This window comes from Helianthus annuus, chromosome 11, assembly GCF_002127325.2.
Source record: "Helianthus annuus cultivar XRQ/B chromosome 11, HanXRQr2.0-SUNRISE, whole genome shotgun sequence".
Taxonomy (NCBI): domain Eukaryota; kingdom Viridiplantae; phylum Streptophyta; class Magnoliopsida; order Asterales; family Asteraceae; genus Helianthus; species Helianthus annuus.
Window position 1 is genome coordinate 178,365,966 of NC_035443.2, and position 24,658 is coordinate 178,390,623.

General features: G+C 40.3%; 1 protein-coding gene across 1 annotated transcript; it reads left to right on the forward strand.

Annotated features, from left to right (window-relative positions):
* The first annotated feature begins 21,814 nt into the window (after positions 1–21,814).
* Positions 21,815–23,685, forward strand: LOC110898459 (benzyl alcohol O-benzoyltransferase). Its single transcript, XM_022145243.2, has 2 exons — positions 21,815–22,303; positions 22,595–23,685. The coding sequence occupies exons 1-2, from the start codon at positions 21,854–21,856 to the stop codon at positions 23,507–23,509; spliced, it is 1,365 nt and encodes a 454-aa protein (XP_022000935.1). The 5' UTR covers positions 21,815–21,853; the 3' UTR covers positions 23,510–23,685.
* Positions 23,686–24,658: the final 973 nt, after the last annotated feature.

Genomic DNA, 24,658 nt, shown 5'->3' on the forward strand with positions numbered 1-24,658 from the left:
TATAAAGGAAACGGATAAGTTCTCCACTCTCACAGACGTCTATCTTAAAGAAGTTGTTTCGAGGCACGGAGTGCCCACTTCCATCATTTCGGATCGGGATGCACGATTCACGTCAGAGTTATGGCAAGCAATGCACAAATCTTTCGGCTCACGGTTAGACATGAGCACAGCATATCATCCTCAGACGGATGGGCAGTCTGAGCGAACGATTCAAACTCTTGAAGACATGCTTCGAGCATGCGTTATTGATTTCGGCAACGGCTGGGAAAAGCATCTCCCTTTGGTGGAGTTCTCATACAATAACAGTTATCACACCAGCATACAAGCCGCTCCATTCGAGGCATTGTACGGGCGTAAATGTCGGTCACCTCTCTGTTGGGCAGAGGTGGGGGATAGTCAGATTACGGGTCCAGAGATTGTAGTGGACGCCACGGAAAAGATAGCACAGATACGACAACGCATGGCGGCAGCACGCGACCGTCAGAAAGCCTACGCGGATAAGCGTAGAAAGCCATTGGAATTTCAGGTCGGGGACCGGGTTTTACTAAAAGTCTCACCCTGGAAGGGTGTGGTTCGTTTTGGCAAACGGGGCAAACTAAATCCGCGGTATGTCGGACCATTCGAGATCATTGAGAAAATAGGCAAGGTGGCCTACAAGTTGAACCTACCAGCTGAACTCGGGGCAGTTCACAATGTCTTTCACGTGTCGAATCTGAAGAAGTGCCTATCAGATGAGACCCTTATCGTTCCTTTCAAAGAACTCACTATCGACGAGCGGTTGCAGTTCGTCGAGGAACCAGTTGAAATCACGGACCGGGATGTGAAGGTCCTCAAAAACAAGAGAATCCCTCTTGTTCGAGTACGTTGGAACTCCAAACGTGGCCCAGAGTACACCTGGGAATGCGAAGATAGGATGACAGAAAAGTACCCCCAGTTATTCGGAAACAATGCAACCACTGCTGAGGCTGAAGCTACTACTTCGGAATTTCGGGACGAAATTCCAGAGCAACGGGGGGAGGATGTGACACCCCAGGAAAAACCAGTGAACGATTGAACTTACCTAGCTTCCTCAGTGAGTGCGTACCAAATTTCGGGACGAAATTTCTTTTTAGTTGGGGATAATGTGACAACTCGTATTTCCGAACCGACCTTTGTACTTTGACGTAACGTATGTGTACGATATGTGACTATTATGAAAATGAATGTTATGTGAATGTTATGCTAACACGTGCTTGGGAATGATTATTGAATGATATTATGTGTAACGTGTATTGCATGCTTGTATGTATGTATTCAATCGCACAACACACACAACAACCGCACAAGCCCAAGTTGGGCCACATTGCTCGCACACGGTTCAAGGGCAGCCCAAGCAAGGGCCGGCCCATTCCTCTTATGCGTACAAACACCCAAATGATGGGGTTTGTTTCTCACAACTAGTAAACACAAGAAAATATACAAAACCCTAGTGCTCTCCTTATCTCCTCTCACTTGACGGCAAGCATACCCTCCTCACCGAAGACTCTTGTAATCGGATCACCCTCTATTTTCGGTTAGTGCTTTGGTTTATGATTTCATGTTGGTTGATGTTATGATTCCATTAAACCGATTAGAGTTGCATGATAATAAGTTAGAACCGATTTGATGTTACTATGTTGCTATGCTTTGTTTTCGGATTGATTGTTGTGATGATTAAGTTCGAATGAATGTAATCAAATTTGTATGAATGTTAATCGGCTAGAGTGTCATGTTTTCGGATTTGTTACACAACCATTTGGATGAGTTAATTAACTTGATCGGATGTATGTTACTGATTCAAGAGGCATGCTAATATGTTCTAGTGATATGATTACTATTCTTGTTGATTATGATTAGAGTTCATAAGAATTGATGCTCGAAATCCCTGTTTGGTTGATATTAGGGTAACCGAATGTTTGGATATTGTGTTGATTGGTTGTTGTAAATTTGGAAATCACTAAATGCTTGTGACCGAATAGCATAAAATCCGGATGTTTAAATTGATCGCACAAGAGCACACACACAAGTTCAATCGCACAAGGTGCCTCAATCGCATAAGAAATACGGCATCGCACAAGCTGCGTGTTGTTTGATAGTTGGGTCGGGTACTGTTGGGCCTCAAAGTCCAAAGACCAATCGCACAACCCAACTCAGCCGCACAAGGCTAACCGGGTCGCACAAGATTGTCTGGATCGCACAAAGGACCCTGATCGCACAAGCGGACTGTTTTGTTTGCTTGGGCCGAGATTTTTATATGAACTTCTTATACTGTTGGGTCGTATGTTAAATTGTTGGGTTGGGCTCGTCCGATCGCACAAGGCGCGCATGTATTATTTAATTTAGGCCGAGTATGTTAATGGATTGTTTATGTGTATGGGCCGGGGTATTGGATCGCACAACATGTTGGGCCAGATATTATTGGGTTTCTTGATATTACTTGACTGCTAAGATGTTGCCATGATCAATACGTGTTAGTAACGTGTAGACTTGTATGATTTATACGTGCATTACTTGAAGTCAAAACCTGACTTGTATGGTAACCCTGTTAGGACGTGGTTGACCACCTTTAGTTCAAGAAACCTCTTTGTGTATCTGCCGAGCAACCCAAGGTGAGTTCACACAGCCAAGGCATGGGATTCCCGGGTTGGGAATTGGGTTGGAATGTTTGATATGGAATGATTACTCGTACTTACGCAATCACTAGACTATAGACCATCGTCCTCAGGATAGTCAGGACACTTACGTAAAACCTACGTAAACTAGTATCTACCATTGTCTCCCGGGTCGGGAGGACACTTACGTAAATCCTGCGTAACCTAATACCCACTACTGTCTTCCGGGTCGGAAGGACACTTACGTAAATCCTACGTAAACCCCACGCGTACCACTGTCCTCGGGGAAGGGCACTCACGTAAATCCTGCGTGACCTAGTACGTATTCCTGTTCTCGGATTAAGAAGAACACATGGTTGCAAATAGTCTAGTAAGTACCATAATGGGAAGCCCCTATTATTAAGGATAAATGTGAGAATCCCTCACCAGTAGTATATACTTGTATGGGAAGCCCCCACTAGATGAACATACGCATTATTAATACGAACTTACTTTCTGTGAACTCGCTCAACTAGTTGTTGACTATTTGCTGCATGCCTTGCAGGACCTTAGGTACTTATGGAGCTTGCACAAGGAGGAACAGGTCGTTGTGGGCAAATGGATCGTGATTACTTATGTCATTTCATACAATAATACTTTTGATTGGGTTTTTACATTAATGCTTCCGCTATACTTACTTACATTGGTTTTGATAAACACCTTTCGTGTTGATGGATAACATTTACTATTTATTTATATGTTCAATATGATTGGTGGCTTGATCCTGGTCAGTCACGCTCCCAAGCGGTGATACTCCGCAGGTGGATTTTGGGGGTGTGACATAATCACCACTTAAAAAGTCTATAATAATTATATATTATGTGTGGATTATGTTGTTATGTGCTAGATGATGCTTTTACATGTGTAGATCTTGTAAAAGTAGGTTATTTACATGAATGATCTTGCATGTTTAAGAACAAAAATAAAGATATAAACATTTTGATGTTTAAATCTAACCAAGATCATCAATCCTCTGATCCATGAACTTTACTACAATTTAAAAACAAGTTACAACATATATGTGATTTTTGTAGAAATTAAAGACCATGATTTTTACTAATAATATGTTAAAAAGGGTGGTCTTAACAAGTTGTTTAAAAGAAAGAACAACATGGAAATTCTTAAGATATAATATGTTTTTTTTAGGATCTTGTTAATATAATCTAAAAATGACACCATATGTTTGTAAAAGTGTGTTTAAAAATATACAAAAAGTTCATGGAAATAAGGATATTATTAGTAGGATCCTTCATGCAAAGTTGATGGAATGAAACTGGGTTTGGATTGATCATGATTAAGGGTGCTAAACATGCTTAAAAATGCGTTTTAAAACGTGGGGAAAACGCCATAGTTTAGGGGAAACTATGGCAAAATGTTTCTAAAATATTAATCGCAAAAAGAGATTAACGGGGTGATTAACATGGTTAATCACGATTAGTAAACTTAATTGTGATTAACGACCCTAATCATGATTATACAAACCCTAATGACGATGGTTAAGTCTTAACCATCCAAGAGTTATATAAACTCAAAAAGATATTTTTATAACATAAAAATGGGTAAAGTTTATAAGTAAAACAATAAATATAATTTTTGGAAAATTATATATACATATGTTAAATACTCTATTGGTGTATATTACTTGTATAATTTGTGTATGTATTAGTTATAGGAGGAATACATACCAAAAAGTAATACATACAATACTTGCAAAATATACACTTACACCACGACGAAAACCTCACGAATATTCGCGAATATAACAACGGTCGCGAACCTTCGCGCTTACTAAAATTATACACTTGTGTGATACCAAAACTCATGGTGCGAACATCGGACGACGAATCTCGAATGACGGACATCGGACGACACTTTATGCTTCGTCGGCGAAACGGACAATTTCGTCACAAAAGTTATATAAACCAAACAGTATGACAAGTCTAAAATAAAAAATGTTAGGCACTTAACATATAATACCGACAATGAAAAGCCGGAAAGTTTAATGCGAAAATGACACTAAGTGTAATTAGAAAAGTTACTAACATAATTAGTAAAAGATTACTAAGAATGCATAAATATAACTATTGGGCCAATTTATAAAATATTGGGCTAAAGTATAAAACATTGGGCTTAAAATAACATAAATATTGGGCTAGGCCCAATATCCTAAATACATGGGCAATACCCATTTCCATAAACACTAAATAAGCTCACTTAGGAAAAATAAAATGGGCTAAGCCCAATAACTTAAAGTCATGGGCTAGGCCCAATGACAAAATGCAAGGACTAAGCCCAATAACACAAATAGTGGGCTAAGGCCCAATGTAAAATACATGTATATTTTTATAAATATGTATTGTAATAATAAATTAAAAATACGGTATACCTACACGTATAAATACGGCATACCACAAGTATAAATACAGTATACCACACGTATAAATACGATATACCACACGTATAAATATGGTATACCTACACGTATAAATACGGTATACGTATACCTATAAAATACGCAAATACATAGCGACTTACTCGTGCACACTTGTTGAAGCGTACACTCACAAGGGATACCGTATACGTACATTAACATAATTACGATGTTAAAAATAAATATTTTTAACTACTATATCCTGAAAAGATGTACATACACGTATATATTTGTGAAATAAATATATACCTAAAACAAACCGATCAAGTCACACTATGCGCTTCCACCTTTGACACGGGTGTGACAACTATGAAGATTAACAAGAACAATCATCACATCTTCTTCCATATTATCACATGTTCATAAGCTTCAACAAAGTTTAAGCAACACAAATGTTTAGCTCATAAGGCTCATAGCTACTAGATCAACTACAAGAAAGCTTAAATTGTTCATAATGTAGAAAGTAGGCTAACCAAGTTTAAAGACAAGATTAAATTGGTAAATGAGTGAATCTTCAATGATTTAGTAATCTTCAAAGCTCCTCCTTGGCTTCAACAATCTTCCAAGTCTAGGATTTTGAGAGAAAACTTCACCAAGATGCTCCAACTCCCTTACAAATGAGCTTGAAACTCGTATTTAAACTGCTAAGCGTTTGGCACGACCATGCCACCTTTTGGCATGGTCGTGCGTGGCAAGTGTCAGAGTCACTTTTCGTCTGTCGATCTTGTTTGCTACCATTTCTGGAAAAATCCCGCTTAAACGTTTCTGAGGTGGCACGACCGTGCCAGCCTATAGCATGGTCGTGCGTGTCTATGAATAATCGATAATGACTGGTGCGATCTCGGAAATTAGCTGATCAGAAGTTTTTTTTGGAACCTAGCACGGTCGTGCTTGGTGCTGGCACTGTCGTGCGGATCGCTGATCTTCGATGGTTGTGCTGCTGACTGATAGTGCTGGTTGAGAGTGCCAATGTTGGTTGGCTTGGCACGGTCGTGCCATATCTGGAAGTTTGCTGGAGTGTTCCGTTTTTGCTGCATTTTGCTCCAAAAGCCTCTGTTTCAACACCGGGCCGAAGCCCGGGCCTGTATTTTCACAAACAACTTAAATGAGTACCAAAATCAATGAAAATACAAAGAGTTTTCGCATAAACAGGGCATATTTGACGTTTAAAAGTTGTATAAATTCATATACATGAGAATGCACAAATTAAACACAAAGGACTGGGACTGAAATTTTGGGTGTAAATAAAGGACAATCTGTGTAATTCACTCTTTTATTTATCTTAGCCATAAATTCGGCACAAACATGAACCTTGTAAATAATTGGACACCAGTAATTAGTAATTGACATCGTTGTTTCGCGGTCATCTCTTTGGAAAGCATCCACTTTATCCATCGGGGGGAGGACAATACTCCTTAAATCGGTCCTTGACTCACTTTCTTTATACTGCTTTTCCATGTTTCAAGCTCCAAACATGGCTTTAAATAAACTTGAAAAACCAAAACGGGATTTTCTATGGGGTGGGTCAGATGTGAGATACAAAATGCATTGGCTAAGCTGGGAAAAGGTTATTAAACTGGTTGCAAACGTGGGGTTGGGTTTGGGATCCTTAAAAGATATGAACAACAGACTTTTGGCAAAATGGGTGTGGAGATATGATGTGTGTAAAATGCAACATATAAAACACATCAATTAAGGCATAAAACTAACCCTTTTTAAGTACTAATGTTGGAAAAAGAGTGTTTTTGTCTTCCTTTTGTATTTTCAGGATGAAATGAGCTCAAAATCACAAAAGAAGCAAAAAGACCACTAATTCTACCATAAATACAAGAAAAGGAACAAAAGTAGACTGCCCGGACCCTCAACGGCACCTCCCAAAGCAAAAAGGAAGAAACAGAGTCTGAACACGCCCCGTGTCCAGCGAACACGGGGGCGTGCCCAGGAAGCAGCAGAAAAGACAAACCAGTAGAAGCTTCCATTGCCCACCACGGGGCCGTGTCCAGCGAGCACGGGGGCGTGGTGAAAGTACAGCAGGCGCATTAATTGTAATTCGCAATTACAATTAATGAGGAGAGAGAGTGTCAGGCGGGCACGGGGCCGTGTCCAGCGGACACGGGGCCGTGTCCAACCTTCTGTTCAGCCTATAAATAGAGGAGCTTGGCTTCATTCTCTCTCATCCCTTGGCACACCACCTCTCTCACACCTCATCCACCACCCACCACCACCATAACACCATCATCCACCACCATCATCCATTGTCCATCGTAGAGTGTGTGAGTCGTCTCGGGATCCAAGATTGATCGTAAGAGTTCTTGACAATCAAGGCCATGTTTGCCTAAGTCTCTTACATCACTTGGTGAAGACAAGTGTTTAGTATAATACTTTTTATTTTTAATCTTTTGCACTTTTTATTTGGTTTTGTATTAATGACTTTAATAACTAGTTACTTATGTTGAAGGTGATCTTTCCTTATCGTTTGTCCGTGGTGTCTTGGCATTATTTTACTGTCTATATAAAATAAAAGATTTTCACCATTCATATCTCCACGGTCTATATGGAGGTATGTTGGCTACCTGGTCGGGGGTTAAGGGAACGGTTTGGTAAGGGTCTTACCCTTGTTCAGCGTTTAGAGGTCCTGATTGGGACCTGGGTCAAATTTAGTAGGATCTCCTTCAATGCCCATAGGTATTGGATGGCGGGGATCCAAACTCTTTGACCCCCTCATAAGTTAACTACTATTAATACTATAACCCGGCTATTTAGGACTGTATCCCTGCTGACTCAGACTACTTAGCCGAGGGTAACGTCACCGCCAGAAGCGGGGCCTACCACAATTTGCATTAATAACTTAATTCATTATCTTTCAATAATCCGACCCTTTAGGATTGTATCCTTGCTGACTCAAACTACTGGGTTGAGGGTAACGTCGCCTTCAAAAGAGGGGCCTACTACAATAACTAAGATAATCTCTTAAACAAGTGCAAAAGTGCAAAAATAATCAAAGGTTATACTAATACACGTGTCGGATCCAAGTGATTCATCTTGTCTATCTGTTTTTATTTTATTTTATTTTTCAGCATTTAGTTAGTTTTTATTTTTCTTAGTTTAAAACATTTTTTCTAACTTTTTGATTTGGTTAGACGTTGAGGATAAACCGGTACTAAAAGCTCTTGTGTCCTTGGACGACCTCGGTATCTTACCAACACTATACTACGTCCACGATGGGTGCACTTGCCCATATGTGTGTTTAGTGTTAGTAAATATCGTGTTTTATAAATTTAAAACTTGGCTAAAAGTGTAAAAAGGGCTTAATTATACATCAAAAATATAACACACTTCACGCACATCAAGATACAAGACAAAGTCGAGAAGAATATGGAGAAAGGTTATTTCAAGTATTCATTTTGATCCAAAGCACAATATATTCTTACCTTCGAAAAAGGTATATCGTGTGTTTGTGTTTGGAACAATATCATAAGGCAGGAAGCTGCACTTAAGAAAAATAACATACACCTAAATCTTCTCAATGAAAGGTTTGGTAGGCAATGGGAAAGATGCACAATTTTGGACGGACATTTGGGCTTCAAATATATCATTTCAGTACCTCTTTCCAGCACTATTCTCCTTAGCAAAATACAAGGGTTGCATGGTAAATGATAAACTTAGAGTACCGAGTTTGGTGGATAGTATCAAGCGCTAGTGGCATCGAGCACCTTTTACAAATGCAGAAGTAACTGAGCTGAACGAGAATGGTGCTACATTGGCAGAAATATTTATCATGAATCACGACGACAAATGGACATGGCAAGCCGAAGACTTACGGACTTTCACGGTCAAATTAGCATGAAAGATTATATCAGGTATTAATGCGTTACCTTGTGATATCATCTTTGAGTAGAATAGGTGGATACCGCGTAAAGTAAACAATTTTGGTTAGAGAATGAACTTGGATCGTCTACCTACGAAAAGTGCTTAGGATAAAAGACATATACATACCTTCTAACATTTGCCCTCTTTGCAGTGAAACTAACAAAACAGTGGGATATTTGTTTACATCTTGTTTTGTTTGTTCAATAGTTTGGCAGATGGTTTCATCTTGGTTATCAATCCCACCAATATATGCATACAAGGTTAGCGATCTACTTGGGTTGCATAAAGAAATATCCGGGCATACGAGGTAAAGAAGATCATTCACGATATTTTGTTAATAGCATGTTGGGATATTTGGAAACTTCGCAATGAGGGTGTTTCTTCAAGCAAAAGGATTGATATAGCAAGGCTTACGGCGGATATTAAGGTGGCTTGTTATCTTTGGGTAAAAATAGAGCTAAATTGTTTGTTTTAGAATGGGCAAATTGGTTAGCCTTTGATTTCATATGGGCTTCTATGTATTTGTTGTATAGTTTTCTTGTGTTTAATAAAATTCACCCTTAAATAATATATCCTTAATATATATATATACATATATATATATATAGGGTAATTATAGGAAGAAATCTCATATTAGTTAAGAAAACTAAGAAATCCAAATGAATGGACCTTCTTTTGTCACGTGTTACACCTTTTTGCAGACGTGTTATGTGTAACAACCACAGGCTGCCACGTGTTACATACCAACTTTTACTTTTTTAGAAAAAAACTGAAACTCTGCAAAAATTGTTACACGTAACACGTGGCAGCCTCTGTTTGTTACACGTAACACAATATGCAAAAAAACGTGTAACATGTGGCAAAAGGATGTTCATTCATTTGAGTTTTTTTAGTTTTCTTAATTAATATGGGTTTTCTTTCTACCCCTCCCCTATGTATATATATATATATAGTTATTGTTTCTGTTTTTATGAAAGGTTATGATATTGTAACACGTCGTTTTTTCGGAAAATAATAAGTGTGTGAAGTTATTGTATCTTCGAAGTGGAACCGGCTTTTATAAAAGTGATTAAAGGTGATGCAAGTATGCTTATATCTCCCAAACCGGCTTTTGTAGTGGGACTTTTTTAGTAACCTTTAAACCTTTATTACAATTAGGAGCTTTTGTATTTAATCATAATCCTCCAAAGTGGGGGGGGGGGGGGGGGGGGTTATTGCACGGACCTCCCGGCCGCTGAAGTGATCCCACTCCACAAGCTAGCAACGTCCCAATGCTGCCTGGCGGTTAATACCCCATCCCGAGCTGAGTCCGTTTCCCTCTGGGAAGAAGGTGGCAGAATACCCCCTGCCTGGACTCGAACCCGGGTCTCTGTGAAGAGTAGAGGTGGGACTGGCCAACTGGGACACCCCAGTTGGTTATAATCCTCCAAAGTGTATTAAAGGATGTCATGGATATGCATGATCGGAATTAATGACTAAGAATGGTCGTCGAAAGCTAAGGGTACAAAACCACAAAGATAAAGTCCAGGAATCGAACAGGTAATTAATCTAACTTATAATAAAAGATTCCAAATAATAACACATGTCATTCTCTCCTTCAACCTCCTAAATTTTATTTATATTTGTTTAATAAATTTCTTTTAATATTAATATTAATATTAATTTTGATAATTAATATATAGGTATCACTTATTTTTATCCTTATCTTTATCTAAAATTAATAAATAACTTTAATTTTGAAATTTAGACCTTTTGTTTTTTTTTTACTTTTAACCCATAGTTTTTCATCTTTTGCAATTTAATCTCAACTCTTTTTTATTTTCAATTTTGATCCACCATACTTTTCCTTTCCCAAATTTTGTGTTCTAATTTTTGTCAGTTACCGCACCACAGCGTGCGTGTGGGGTTCACATTTTTTCGTAAATTTTTTTTCCGTTTGACTGGCCCGTGACAACACATCTATTTTCTCCCTTTGACAAGTTCATCCAACGTGTGGGTCCTGGGTTGACTTGGTTATTTTTTTTCTATGTTTTACGTATCGGTTTAATTTCTCTGCAACGAGCGTGCGTGATTCAAAGATTATACGTCTGCTTTTCGCTCGACTTTATTGTTTTTCCACTTTTATTTATTTTGTTTTTACGAGTTTTTCCGGTGTTAGTGGTTGCTAACAGTGGTATATCATTGGTACTATTTGAAATAGTTTTACGATAACCGCTGCAACGCATGTACTTAATACTAGTTGTTATTTATATAAATAATATACCATATATTGAATATTTTTTTCAGGGTGTTTTTATAACCATTTGTTAACACCAATAATAATATAAAGCAAATGGATAAATATAAAGAAAACAAAAAGAATAAACGGGGAGGAATAAAATAAGAGATCTTATCTTATATTTGGTAGTAGGTGTTGACAAGACAACATAAGGATTGAAAACTTCAAAGTAAACCATGAAATACATGGTTCTATCCATTTAAAGAGTAAAATAATAATGTAATGAACACTATTGAAAAAATCAGAAGTGTTATTAGAGAGTGGGTATGGTGGGGCGGGGTTTGGAGCGTGGCTCGACACGTGGTTTGGGTGTGTTTTGCTGGGCTGACCCACATTGAAGACGGTATGGTGGGGCAGGGGTTTGGGGCGTGGCCAGCCCAAACCTTCATATTTATATTTTTTATAAACAAATTTATATTTTTTAATAATGTTTTTAAATAAATTCCTAGTGCTTGGAATATTTTTTCTTTATCTCTTCTCCCGTCTTCAACATTAGTTCCAACTCTTCACCTGATAGGTGATCGACGGACTGGACTAAAGTTTCATATCATCTCTTCTTTGTTTCAGGGCATCCCTAGCTTCTTTGCTCTTTTGAATTTCGGCCCTTTGTTGTTTGAATACGTTAAATGTATCTAACTTGCATGCAATGTCTTCCAACTGATCGGTGTATACTCCCCTACGCAAGCCCGAACTCCCAACTGAAGGCGATGGCGTACCCGATCTTGATTTTTGAGTGTGCCTTTTTGCGGCATCTCTTCCGTATTCTGGCCGGTTTGGCGAATTACCCACATCGTCCTCCAACTCTTGATCTCGTGCATTCGACTGGGCTTGGGACGAGGGTATTCTTGACCTTTTGGAAGACGTGTTAGTTTCGCTACCACTCGGGATATTCGCCCACTTAGGATGGAACTTACAAATGTCCCAACAATGCATGAGACGGAAGTCGCTCCCCACATTCGATTTGTCTTGGCCACATGGATCCCGCCATGTCATCCTGATAGCCCCGCCCAACACCCGGGCTAAAACCCCCGCCTAAAGGGCCACGCCAAAACCCAAACCCACCCGAGGTGGTGACTTGTGTCACACCCCCAAAATCCACCTGCGGAGTATCACCGCTTGGGAGCGTGACTGACCAGGATCAAGCCACCAATTATATTGAACATGCATTTAATATTAATGAAAACCATCCATTCAATACAAAAGGTGATCAAACAAATCATCGTTTCAAAATGTAGCGGAAGCATAGTAAATAAACCAGTAGTAGTTAACAGTTTTAAGTGTCATAATAGTTTAACGGAAAAGTCACGATCCTTGTCCACAACGACCCGCTTCACCAGTGCAAGCTCCAAGTACCTAACGATCTGCAAGGCATGTAACAGAATGATCAACAAACTAGTTGAGCGAGTTCACAGAAAGTAAATGCGTAATAGTAAGTTCGTTTGTAACAGGTGGCTCTACTGGGCCGATTGTATGTTCTATTGGTGGTGGTGTTCCACGTTACTGGTGGTGGTGTTCCACGTTACTGTGTGGTGGTGTTCCACGTTACTGTGTGGTGGTGTTCCACGTTACTGTGTGGTGGTGTTCCACGTTACTGTGTGGTGGTGTTCCACGTTACTGTGTGGTGGTGTTCCACGTTACTGTGTGGTGGTGTTCCACGTTACTGTGTGGTGGTGTTCCACGTTACTGTGTGGTGGTGTTCCACGTTACATAACCACTAGACTACTCGTAACTATAGGTATCCTTCACAACCGAGGATAGTAAAGTGGTAGTCTAGGCATAGTGTCAATAAAGTATCTAATCAACCTTTCAATCCCATTCCCAACACCCCGGGAATCCCATGCCTTGGTAAGAGTGTGAACTCACCTTGGTTTGCTCGGTATGCTAGATTATGCACTCACAAGTAATTAGTCACGTCCTATTGTATGCACGTATAACAAATCAGTTCATGTTCGCAATGATACGCATGCAATTTAATGTTCACATAACAGTCAGTTTGCATAACGGCACAACACGTATTATTTCACGTATACAAATGTTAACGTTCATCAAGCATGGCATGCCAAATAAATCAAACATATAATTCCATCTTTCAAAGTACATTCATAACCAAGCATCTTTCGATCCACCCTTATCTTTCGACACATTAGTTATCTCAGTTATCTTTCGGACCGAAGGTTATGTTTCGAACCTATTGTCATCTTTCGATCACACACATATCTTTCGGTCAACAGGTATCTTTCGGTCAACAGATATCTTTCGGTCACAACTATGTTTCGACTACAAGCATCTTTCGACAATAACTATGTTTCGAGTAGACAAGTATCTTTCGACATAAGCAGTTACGTTTTCATAATCAGTTACGTTTATTCAAAGTTTCTAAGTTTTATCCGTGATTATCAATTAACACATTTTCCAGAAATCGGTTATCCAAAATCGATCAAACAGGGACTTTCATAATAAACCTCATGAACCCTAATTTAACCAAAAGAACAAGAATGACACTTTATCCTATACGATCCGATTTCAAGAACAACGAACAATAACAAATCCGAATTGCATAATATCACAACCAATCCATAAAACCTTATCATCATACAACATCACAACGGATCCGATTTGCTAGCCGATTAATCAACAGAATCTTAACAATCATGGCAGTTCACTTTAATTATCCTTGCTAAACCATTATAACATTCATACCGTACGTATCCGATCATATAAACACATATTGCAAGACAATTAGACAATTATAACATTCATACCGTACATTTAGTGACAAATCATATACACTAGACACTAACCGGGATAGAAAGTAACAAGAGTTGATCAGCAAGTAGTCTCCGCAAATTCGTGGTTGCCGTCACACACAATGGAGCTAGGGTTTGAACAATAACAGCCAACATACATGTTTTCACGTTTTTAAATCGTATCACAGGAATGGGCCAAGCCCATCTGAAAGACTGGGCCGAAGGATCTGGATTCCAGTCGAAGGATATGTTTCGTGGCCGAAGGATGTCGAAGGATATGTTTCGTGATCCTTCGAACCGGCAGTTGGTCCTTCGAATCGAAGGATATCTTTCGTGATCCTTCGATCTGCATGTCATGTTTCTAGACTAAGTGTTTTTAAATAATAAAAATTCTAATATTATATTCTACCACAGCAAGTAATCACATATAGGCAAAATGACAATACGTTTCATTAAAACACCACGTGTACAATTCAAGTTCACAATCCAAGCAACTAAGCAGTCAAAGTCAACGCGCATTTAATGCGAAAGTGAAAGTCAGAAACTCGAGTTGTCACATTATCCCCAACTAATTGGAAATTTCGTCCCGAAATTTGGCATGCACTCACTGAGGAAGCTAGGTAAGCTGTATCGTTTACTGGTTTCCCTGGGGTGTCACATCATCCCCCCGTTGATTTGGAATTTCGTCCCGAAATTCAGTAGTAGTAGCTTCAGCCTCAGTAGTGGTTGCATTGGTTCCGAATAACTGGGGGTACTTTTCTGTCATCCTATCTTCGCGTTCCCAGGTGTACTCTGGGCCACGTTTGGGGTTCCAACGAACTCGAACAAGAGGGATTCTCTTGTTTTTGAGGACCTTCACATCCCGGTCCGGGATTTCTACTGGTTCCTTGACGAACTGCAACCGCTCGTCGATAGTGGGTTCCTTACAAGGAATGATAAGGTTTTCATCTGATAGGCACTTCTTTAAGTTCGATACATGAAAGACATTGTGAACTGCCCCGAGTTCAGTTGGTAGATTCAATCTATAGGCTACCCTGCCTATTTGTTCTATGATCTAGAATGGTCCGACATACCGTGAATTTAGTTTGCCCCGTTTGCCAAAACGTACTACACCCTTCCAGGGTGAAACTTTTAGTAAAACCCGGTCCCCGACCCGAAATTCCAATGGCTTTCTACGCTTGTCCGCGTAGGCTTTCTGACGGTCGCGTGCTGCCGCCATGCGTTGTCGTATCTGTGCTATCTTTTCTGTGGCTTCCACAACAATATCTGGACCCGTAATCTGACTATCCCCCACCTCTGCCCAACAGAGAGGTGACCGGCATTTACGTCCGTACAATGCCTCGAATGGAGCGGCTTGAATGCTGGTATGGTAACTGTTATTGTATGAAAACTCCACTAAAGGGAGGTGCTTTTCCCAGCCGTTGCCGAAATTGATAACACACGCTCGAAGCATGTCTTCTAGAGTTTGAATCGTGCGCTCAGACTGCCCATCCGTCTGAGGGTGATATGCTGTGCTCATGTCTAATCGTGAGCCGAAAGATTTGTGCATCGCTTGCCAAAGCTCTGACGTGAATCGTGCATCGCGATCCGAAATAATAGAGATGGGCACCCCGTGCCTCGAAACAACTTCTTTCAAGTAAATGTCTGCTAAAGTAGAAAACTTATCCGTTTCTTTGATAGCCAAGAAGTGAGCAGACTTTGTGAGTCGATCAACGATCACCCAAATAGTGTCATTCCCACGCTGGGATCTAGATAAGCCCGTAACGAAATCCATGGAAATTTCTTCCCATTTCCACTGCGGTATCTTGGGCTGCTGAAGTAGACCAGCTGGTTTCTGATATTCAACCTTGACTCTCGCACAGGTTAAGCATTTGCCAACATAGGTGGCGATGTGGGCCTTCATACTAGGCCACCAATAAGTAGTACTGATGTCGTGGTACATTTTATCCGACCCTGGATGTACCGAGTAGCGAGACTTGTGTGCTTCATCCATCACAAGTTCGCGTAGATCGCCATAGGGTAGGACCCAATACATCCTGTTACATAGTAGGCGCCGTCTTCCTTTGTTCCATGCGTTGCCTTGAGCCGCGTAAGGCTTCAGCTTTGACGTTTTCGGGTTTCAGTGCTTCTAACTGAGCAGCTCGTATCTGTGCAGGAAGGCTAGACTGAATCGTAAGCTGTAGCGCTCGCACGCGCTTAGGTAGAGTGTCTTTCCGACTGAGGGCATCAGCCACAACATTGGCCTTGCCTGGATGATACTTGATGGCGCATTCATAGTCGTTTAGAAGTTCAACCCATCTCCGTTGACGCATATTCAAATCCTTTTGCTTAAGAATATGCTCGAGACTCCTGTGATCGGTGTAAATCGTGCACCTGGTACCGTACAGGTAGTGTCGCCATACCTTAAGCGCGAAAACAACGGCTCCCAGCTCTAAATCGTGCGTCGTGCAGTTCCGTTCATGAACCTTGAGTTGCCGCGAAGCGTAGGCAATAACTTTATCCCGCTGCATCAATACACAACCAAGCCTCTGTATCGATGCGTCACAATAAACCACGAAGTCATCCGTGCCCTCTGGCAATGAGAGAATAGGTGCGTTGCAAAGCCTATCCTTTAAGTACTGAAAAGCGGTCTCTTGGGAATCTCCCCAACGGTGGGTGACACCTTTCTGTGTCAGTAGTGTAAGTGGTTGCGCGATCTTGGAGAAGTCTTTGGTGAATCGTCTGTAGTAACCTGCCAAACCCAAGAATTGGCGTATTTCCGTCGGTGTACGCGGTGCTGGCCAGTTTCTGATCGAATCAACCTTGGATGGATCGACATGAATCCCATCCTTGTTCACCACATGGCCTAAGAAGTGGACTTCACGAAGCCAGAAGTCGCATTTTGAAAACTTTGCGTACAGTTGCTCCTTTCGAAGAAGTTCCAAGATAAGGCGTAAGTGCTGCTCGTGCTCCTCCTGACTCTTGGAGTAAATCAGGATGTCGTCGATGAAGACAATGACGAACTTGTCTAGATAGGGTTTGCACACCCTGTTCATAAGATCCATGAAGACTGCTGGCGCGTTCGTAAGCCCGAATGGCATGACAAGAAACTCGTAATGACCGTAGCGAGTTCTGAAAGCGGTTTTGGAGACGTCCTCATCCCGGACTCTCAGCTGATGATAATCAACCTGTAGATCAACCTTGGAGTAGTAACTCGACCCTTACAACTGGGCGAATAAGTCGTCAATGCGTGGAAGAGGATAACGGTTCTTCACTGTGATCTTGTTCAGTTCACGGTAATCAATTTCACATCCTGAAGGTGCCATCCTTCTTTTTCACAGATAATTGGTATCCAAGAGTTCTTGTAGTTGCGTCAATAGTTCTTCCGATTCTGATGGAGCTAAGCGATACAGTGCTCGAGCTATGGGTGCTGCTTCTGGAGCGAGCTCGATTTGAAATTCGACCTGACGATGAGGCGGTAGACCAGGTAAATCTTTAGGAAACACCTGAGGAAAGTTGCGTACAGCTGGATGGTCTTCCAACTTCTTTGCTTTGCATGGGATTTCTGCTTGCTGTTGCTGCTGGCGATTCCGATTTGCAGGCCGTGGACTCCTGAATCCTTAGCTTCATGGCCCATCTTGAGACACCTCTGGAAACGTCCCTCGTTGCACTAACCACCGTGGTGTCTGTTGCATTAGTTACACATTGGGTGAATTCCCCGATATCCACCCTGCCCCTGACCACCAGAAGTTGGCTGACTCGGCTCTGGTGATCACTATTCTTGCGCTGCTGCTGTGCTTGAGACTGAACGGTAGCTGAACCCTTGCTGGAATACCCATCCCATTTCCGCTTGCTGTCACTAGGAGTAGCGGGAGTAGCAGGAGTGGTAGCGGTAGTAATAGCGCTGATACAACTAGGCAGCCTGTTCTGTTCCACTGCCTGATCCGTGAGGCGATAAGCAAGACACTGAATGTCTTGAATGTTGTCGAGGTTAGCCGATGTAACATAGCTCTGAATTTCTGAGGCTAGACCCTTGTGATACAATTCGATATGCTTGCTTGGAGGGTCCACCATGGTTGGACACAAGATGGCCAGTTCGTTCTATCGTTTCGTATGAGCTTCAATTTCTGACCCCGTCATTTTCAAATGGTAAGGCTCCACTTCCAACTTGTGGATGTCATCACGAGTGTAGTATTCCCTTTTAATGTGTTCTTTGAATTCGTTCCAGGGGGTGGCGTTAGCAGCTGCCAACCCTAGTATCCGTACTTGCGCGTTCCACCAGATTAACGTGATTTCTTCCAAAGTGCCTGTGGCGTACTTGAACCTGCGAGCCTCAGGGCATTCACACATCTCGAATACCGACTCGAGCTTCCCAAACCAATGGAGTAGTCCCACTGCTCCTTCTGTGCCACTGAATGTGCTTGGACGACTGTCCATGAAATTCTTGAATGTGCAGACAGGTTGCTATGCGTCCTGACCCGTTGCGCGAGAAAGATAGATCAAGGTTAAGCGCGAGAGTTGGGTCACGGGAGTAGGATCTAACATCCTAGGATAGGTCTGGAATAGCAGGTTATACCTCCTGCTTGTGCGACTGCAAGCGCCGCAGCAACTTGTTCGTTAATGAGAGCCGTCAACTGGGCTTGAGTCATGTTAACACGTCCAGACATGATCGGACAGTAAAGGTAGCATAAGTATGAATGGTTCGCGAGTAGTGCGATGACAGAAAAGCGTAGGCATATAGGTGTTCTTAGTCAATAACAGGTAGTGAGCAAAAGTAAGGTAAGCATACTACGAGCAAAGTTCTAAGCAGTTCTAGCAAGCAGGTAATAAACATAAACCTTATTACCTAGGATGTCGAGTCTTGCACGTGGAGCGAAGCGTCGTTGTGGATCGTTGAGAGCACTGTTCTGGTTATAGTCTGGTTTTAATAAAAACGTTTTCCCATATTAAAACCAAGTTCTCTATAACCAATGGCTCTGATACCAATCTGTCACACCCCCAAAATCCACCTGCGGAGTATCACCGCTTGGGAGCGTGACTGACCAGGATCAAGCCACCAATTATATTGAACATGCATTTAATATTAATGAAAACCATCCATTCAATACAAAAGGTGATCAAACAAATCATCGTTTCAAAATGTAGCGGAAGCATAGTAAATAAACCAGTAGTAGTTAACAGTTTTAAGTGTCATAATAGTTTAACGGAAAAGTCACGATCCTTGTCCACAACGACCCGCTTCACCAGTGCAAGCTCCAAGTACCTAACGATCTGCAAGGCATGTAACAGAATGATCAACAAACTAGTTGAGCGAGTTCACAGAAAGTAAATGCGTAATAGTAAGTTCGTTTGTAACAGGTGGCTCTACTGGGCCGATTGTATGTTCTATTGGTGGTGGTGTTCCACGTTACTGGTGGTGGTGTTCCACGTTACTGTGTGGTGGTGTTCCACGTTACTGTGTGGTGGTGTTCCACGTTACTGTGTGGTGGTGTTCCACGTTACTGTGTGGTGGTGTTCCACGTTACTGTGTGGTGGTGTTCCACGTTACTGTGTGGTGGTGTTCCACGTTACTGTGTGGTGGTGTTCCACGTTACTGTGTGGTGGTGTTCCACGTTACATAACCACTAGACTACTCGTAACTATAGGTATCCTTCACAACCGAGGATAGTAAAGTGGTAGTCTAGGCATAGTGTCAATAAAGTATCTAATCAACCTTTCAATCCCATTCCCAACACCCCGGGAATCCCATGCCTTGGTAAGAGTGTGAACTCACCTTGGTTTGCTCGGTATGCTAGATTATGCACTCACAAGTAATTAGTCACGTCCTATTGTATGCACGTATAACAAATCAGTTCATGTTCGCAATGATACGCATGCAATTTAATGTTCACATAACAGTCAGTTTGCATAACGGCACAACACGTATTATTTCACGTATACAAATGTTAACGTTCATCAAGCATGGCATGCCAAATAAATCAAACATATAATTCCATCTTTCAAAGTACATTCATAACCAAGCATCTTTCGATCCACCCTTATCTTTCGACACATTAGTTATCTCAGTTATCTTTCGGACCGAAGGTTATGTTTCGAACCTATTGTCATCTTTCGATCACACACATATCTTTCGGTCAACAGGTATCTTTCGGTCAACAGATATCTTTCGGTCACAACTATGTTTCGACTACAAGCATCTTTCGACAATAACTATGTTTCGAGTAGACAAGTATCTTTCGACATAAGCAGTTACGTTTTCATAATCAGTTACGTTTATTCAAAGTTTCTAAGTTTTATCCGTGATTATCAATTAACACATTTTCCAGAAATCGGTTATCCAAAATCGATCAAACAGGGACTTTCATAATAAACCTCATGAACCCTAATTTAACCAAAAGAACAAGAATGACACTTTATCCTATACGATCCGATTTCAAGAACAACGAACAATAACAAATCCGAATTGCATAATATCACAACCAATCCATAAAACCTTATCATCATACAACATCACAACGGATCCGATTTGCTAGCCGATTAATCAACAGAATCTTAACAATCATGGCAGTTCACTTTAATTATCCTTGCTAAACCATTATAACATTCATACCGTACGTATCCGATCATATAAACACATATTGCAAGACAATTAGACAATTATAACATTCATACCGTACATTTAGTGACAAATCATATACACTAGACACTAACCGGGATAGAAAGTAACAAGAGTTGATCAGCAAGTAGTCTCCGCAAATTCGTGGTTGCCGTCACACACAATGGAGCTAGGGTTTGAACAATAACAGCCAACATACATGTTTTCACGTTTTTAAATCGTATCACAGGAATGGGCCAAGCCCATCTGAAAGACTGGGCCGAAGGATCTGGATTCCAGTCGAAGGATATGTTTCGTGGCCGAAGGATGTCGAAGGATATGTTTCGTGATCCTTCGAACCGGCAGTTGGTCCTTCGAATCGAAGGATATCTTTCGTGATCCTTCGATCTGCATGTCATGTTTCTAGACTAAGTGTTTTTAAATAATAAAAATTCTAATATTATATTCTACCACAGCAAGTAATCACATATAGGCAAAATGACAATACGTTTCATTAAAACACCACGTGTACAATTCAAGTTCACAATCCAAGCAACTAAGCAGTCAAAGTCAACGCGCATTTAATGCGAAAGTGAAAGTCAGAAACTCGAGTTGTCACAACTTGGGCGTTTGTACCCAACCCAGGCCACAACCCCCACCCCATACCCCATAGTCTTAAAACTGGTATGGCAAAAACCGGTTAGAAATCAATCTAACCATTGGTTTAGAATCGGGTTGTAACCTTATACGTTGAGATTGGTTCTAACCTAGTTAAACCTGAACCGACCTTAACCCAATTTCAAACCCAATCTCAACCAAGTCAAAACCCGGTTCCTACAAAACCGGTTTAGCTTTATGTTGATCTAATTAGAAACCGTTTCCAAAACGATTCGGTATGAAAAAAAAAAAAACCAGATTTGTGCACCAAAACGTTCTAAGAATAGGTACCCCTCTAAACAGGCGTCCATGTGCATCATAGCCTCAAAGTCTCATATTTAACAATTTTAGTTAATTACACATATAACTATAAAACTAAGTTATATAATGAAGGTGTTTTCTGGAAGTAGGTGAGGGTTATAGTTTTATGATAACTTTGGTACAGATTTAGAAGTATATTAAGATGTTGTGTTAGTCAACACTTATAAAAAATAAAGAACAACAAATTTCCGAATTTCAAATACCTAACACAAAGTGAGGTGCCCCTTATTTCATCACCACTATATATAATATATCAACCTTGTGAACAAATTATTCAAATACCAACACAAAGCTAAAAGAGCAAGTATGGCACAACAAGCTCCTACTCCGTTGACATTTACCGTCCGAAGACATCCTCCGGAGATCATCGTTCCGGCTAAACCAACACCTCGAGAACTCAAGCCTCTCTCCGACATCGACGATCAGGGAGGCCTTCGGTTTAATATTACGCAGTTTCATATTTACCCAGGCAATCCAAAAATGGGATATAAGAACCCCGCGAGTGTGATCAGGGACGCGCTAGCTAAGGCGTTGGTGTTTTACTATCCGTTTGCGGGCCGGCTAAAGGAAGGTCCTGGAAAGAAGCTTACTGTGGATTGCTCTGGCCAGGGTGTGCTGTTTATTGAGGCGGAGGCTGATGTGACGCTGAAGCAGTTTGGGGTGGAGCTCCAGCCGCCGTTCCCATGTAGCGAAGAGCTTCTTTATGATGTTCCTGGCTCTTATGGCATTGTCGATTCACCATTGTTGCTGATCCAGGTAAAATAGGAATAATAATTACAATAAGAAAGAATCTAAAAGATTTTCTTCATGTCCCTTTCATAAAGAAAAAAGAAAGATTTCTTCAAGCATAAGTTTTATTCGATTTACAAGATAAATATATATTCTCTACACATCGTAAAAAATTATATCTATCAATTTAAATATATTTATAACAAAACGAAGGCACACAAATTTTGACTGAATCGTAAAAAAATATATCTATCAATTTAAATATATTTATTATTATAACATGGCTCAAACTATTCACACACAAATTTTGACTGATAGGTGACACGACTGCTATGTGGAGGTTTCATCTTCGCTATACGACACAATCATAACATGTGCGATGTATTTGGATACATACAATTCATTACAGCATTGACTGAAATGGCACAAGGTGCGTCAACACCATCAACGTTGCCTATTTGGGAAAGAGAGTTGCTTTGTGCAAGGGACCCGCCGCGTGTGACATACCCGCATCATGAGTTTGACGAAGTGCCAGAGACTGATGGGATGACTATCCCGTTTGATGACATGGTACATAGGTCATTTTTCTTTGGACCAACTGAGATTTCAGCCCTTCGTAAGTTCGTTCCAACACACCTAAAAAATTGTACCACATTTGACGTAGTAACAGCTTGCATTTGGCGTTGTCGTACAATCGCACTCCAACCAAACCCTGAAGATGACATGCGTTTGCTAATCATTGTCAACGCGCGTTCAAAGTTTAACCCTCCAATTCCCGTAGGATATTATGGAAATGTGATATGTAGCCCGGCTGCCATTTCCAAAGCTCGGGACCTATGTAACAAACCATTAGGACACACGTTGGAACTTGTGAAGAAAGCTAAATCCGAAGTCAGTGAAGAGTATGTGAGATCCGTTGCTGATTTAATGGCAACCAAAGGACGACCTAGCTCCACAACAGGAAGCTATATCGTATCAGATTTGACACGTACAAGTTTACTTGAACTTGATTTTGGGTGGGGGAAAGCGGTGTACGCAGGGCCTGATCTCCCTGTTGCTGGTTTCTATACACGTTATATAAATCATAAGGGCGAGTCTATAATTGTGGTACCCGTACAGTTGCCAGGCAATGCTATGAAGAGATTTGCCGAAGAGCTAGATTACATGTTGGCGCCAGACGATAGAGATGATCTTGGTATCCCAGAACACGTAGCTACTCTTTCCAAACTATAGTTTTCTTGTTTTGATCCGACAAGTGATCAGCATGAATCAAGCTTTTAAGACGTATTTTTTTTATTCAAATGTGACAGCTTTCTTTATATGTGTAATTAAATGCTTGTATGACTCTAAAATGTTACAACTTTCTTTATATGTACAATTAAACGCTTGGATGACTCTAATTTTGTGAATTGTAGTGTCTTGTTTCTAATTGATGCATCAAAATAAACTTACTTTGAAATTACGCAAAAAAAGTATATATGTGTGTCACTAAATGCTTGCATGACTCTAAAATGTTAAAACTTTCTTTATATGGCCACATGCATCAAGCTTTTAAGACGTATTCTTTTTATTCAAATGTTACAAATTTCTTTATACGTGTAATTAAATGCTTGCATGACTCTAAAATGTTATAATTTTCTTTATATGGCCACATGCATCAAGCTTTTTAGACGTATTTTTTTTTATTCATATGTTACAACTTTCTTTATATGTGTAATTAAATGCTTGCATGACTCTAAAATGTTACAACTTTCTTTATATGTACAATTAAATGCTTGCATGACTCTAATTTTGTGAATTGTAGTGTCTTGTTTCTTTTTTTTCTTTTTTTTTTTTTTTTGAAAGGAGAACTTCAATAAAAAACACCGAACCCGAAAACCGGGACGGACAAACAAGACAAGACTTACATATTCACAAATTTACACCAATCCCCCAATCAAAATAAACTTACTTTGAAGTTACACAAAAAAATATATATGTGCCACTAAATGCTTGCATGACTCTAAAATGTTACAACTTTCTTTATATGGCAGCATGCATTAAGCTTTTAAGACGTATTTTTTTATTCAAATGTTACAACTTTCTTTATATGTGTAATTAAATGCTTGCATGACTCTAAAATGTTACAAATTTCTTTATATGTACAATTAGATGCTTGCATGACTCTAATTTTGTGAATTGTAGTGTCTTGTTTCTAATTGATGGATCAAAATAAACTTATTTTGAAATTACGCAAAAAAGTATATATGTGTGTCACTACTATAAAATTGCCAATTTGTGATAGCCAAATTTATTAGTAAATTTATAGAAAATTGGTCTTACCTGCAGATTTTTTAAAAAATCGTGTGAAATAAATTTGTCGATAATCAGGATAGCTACAAA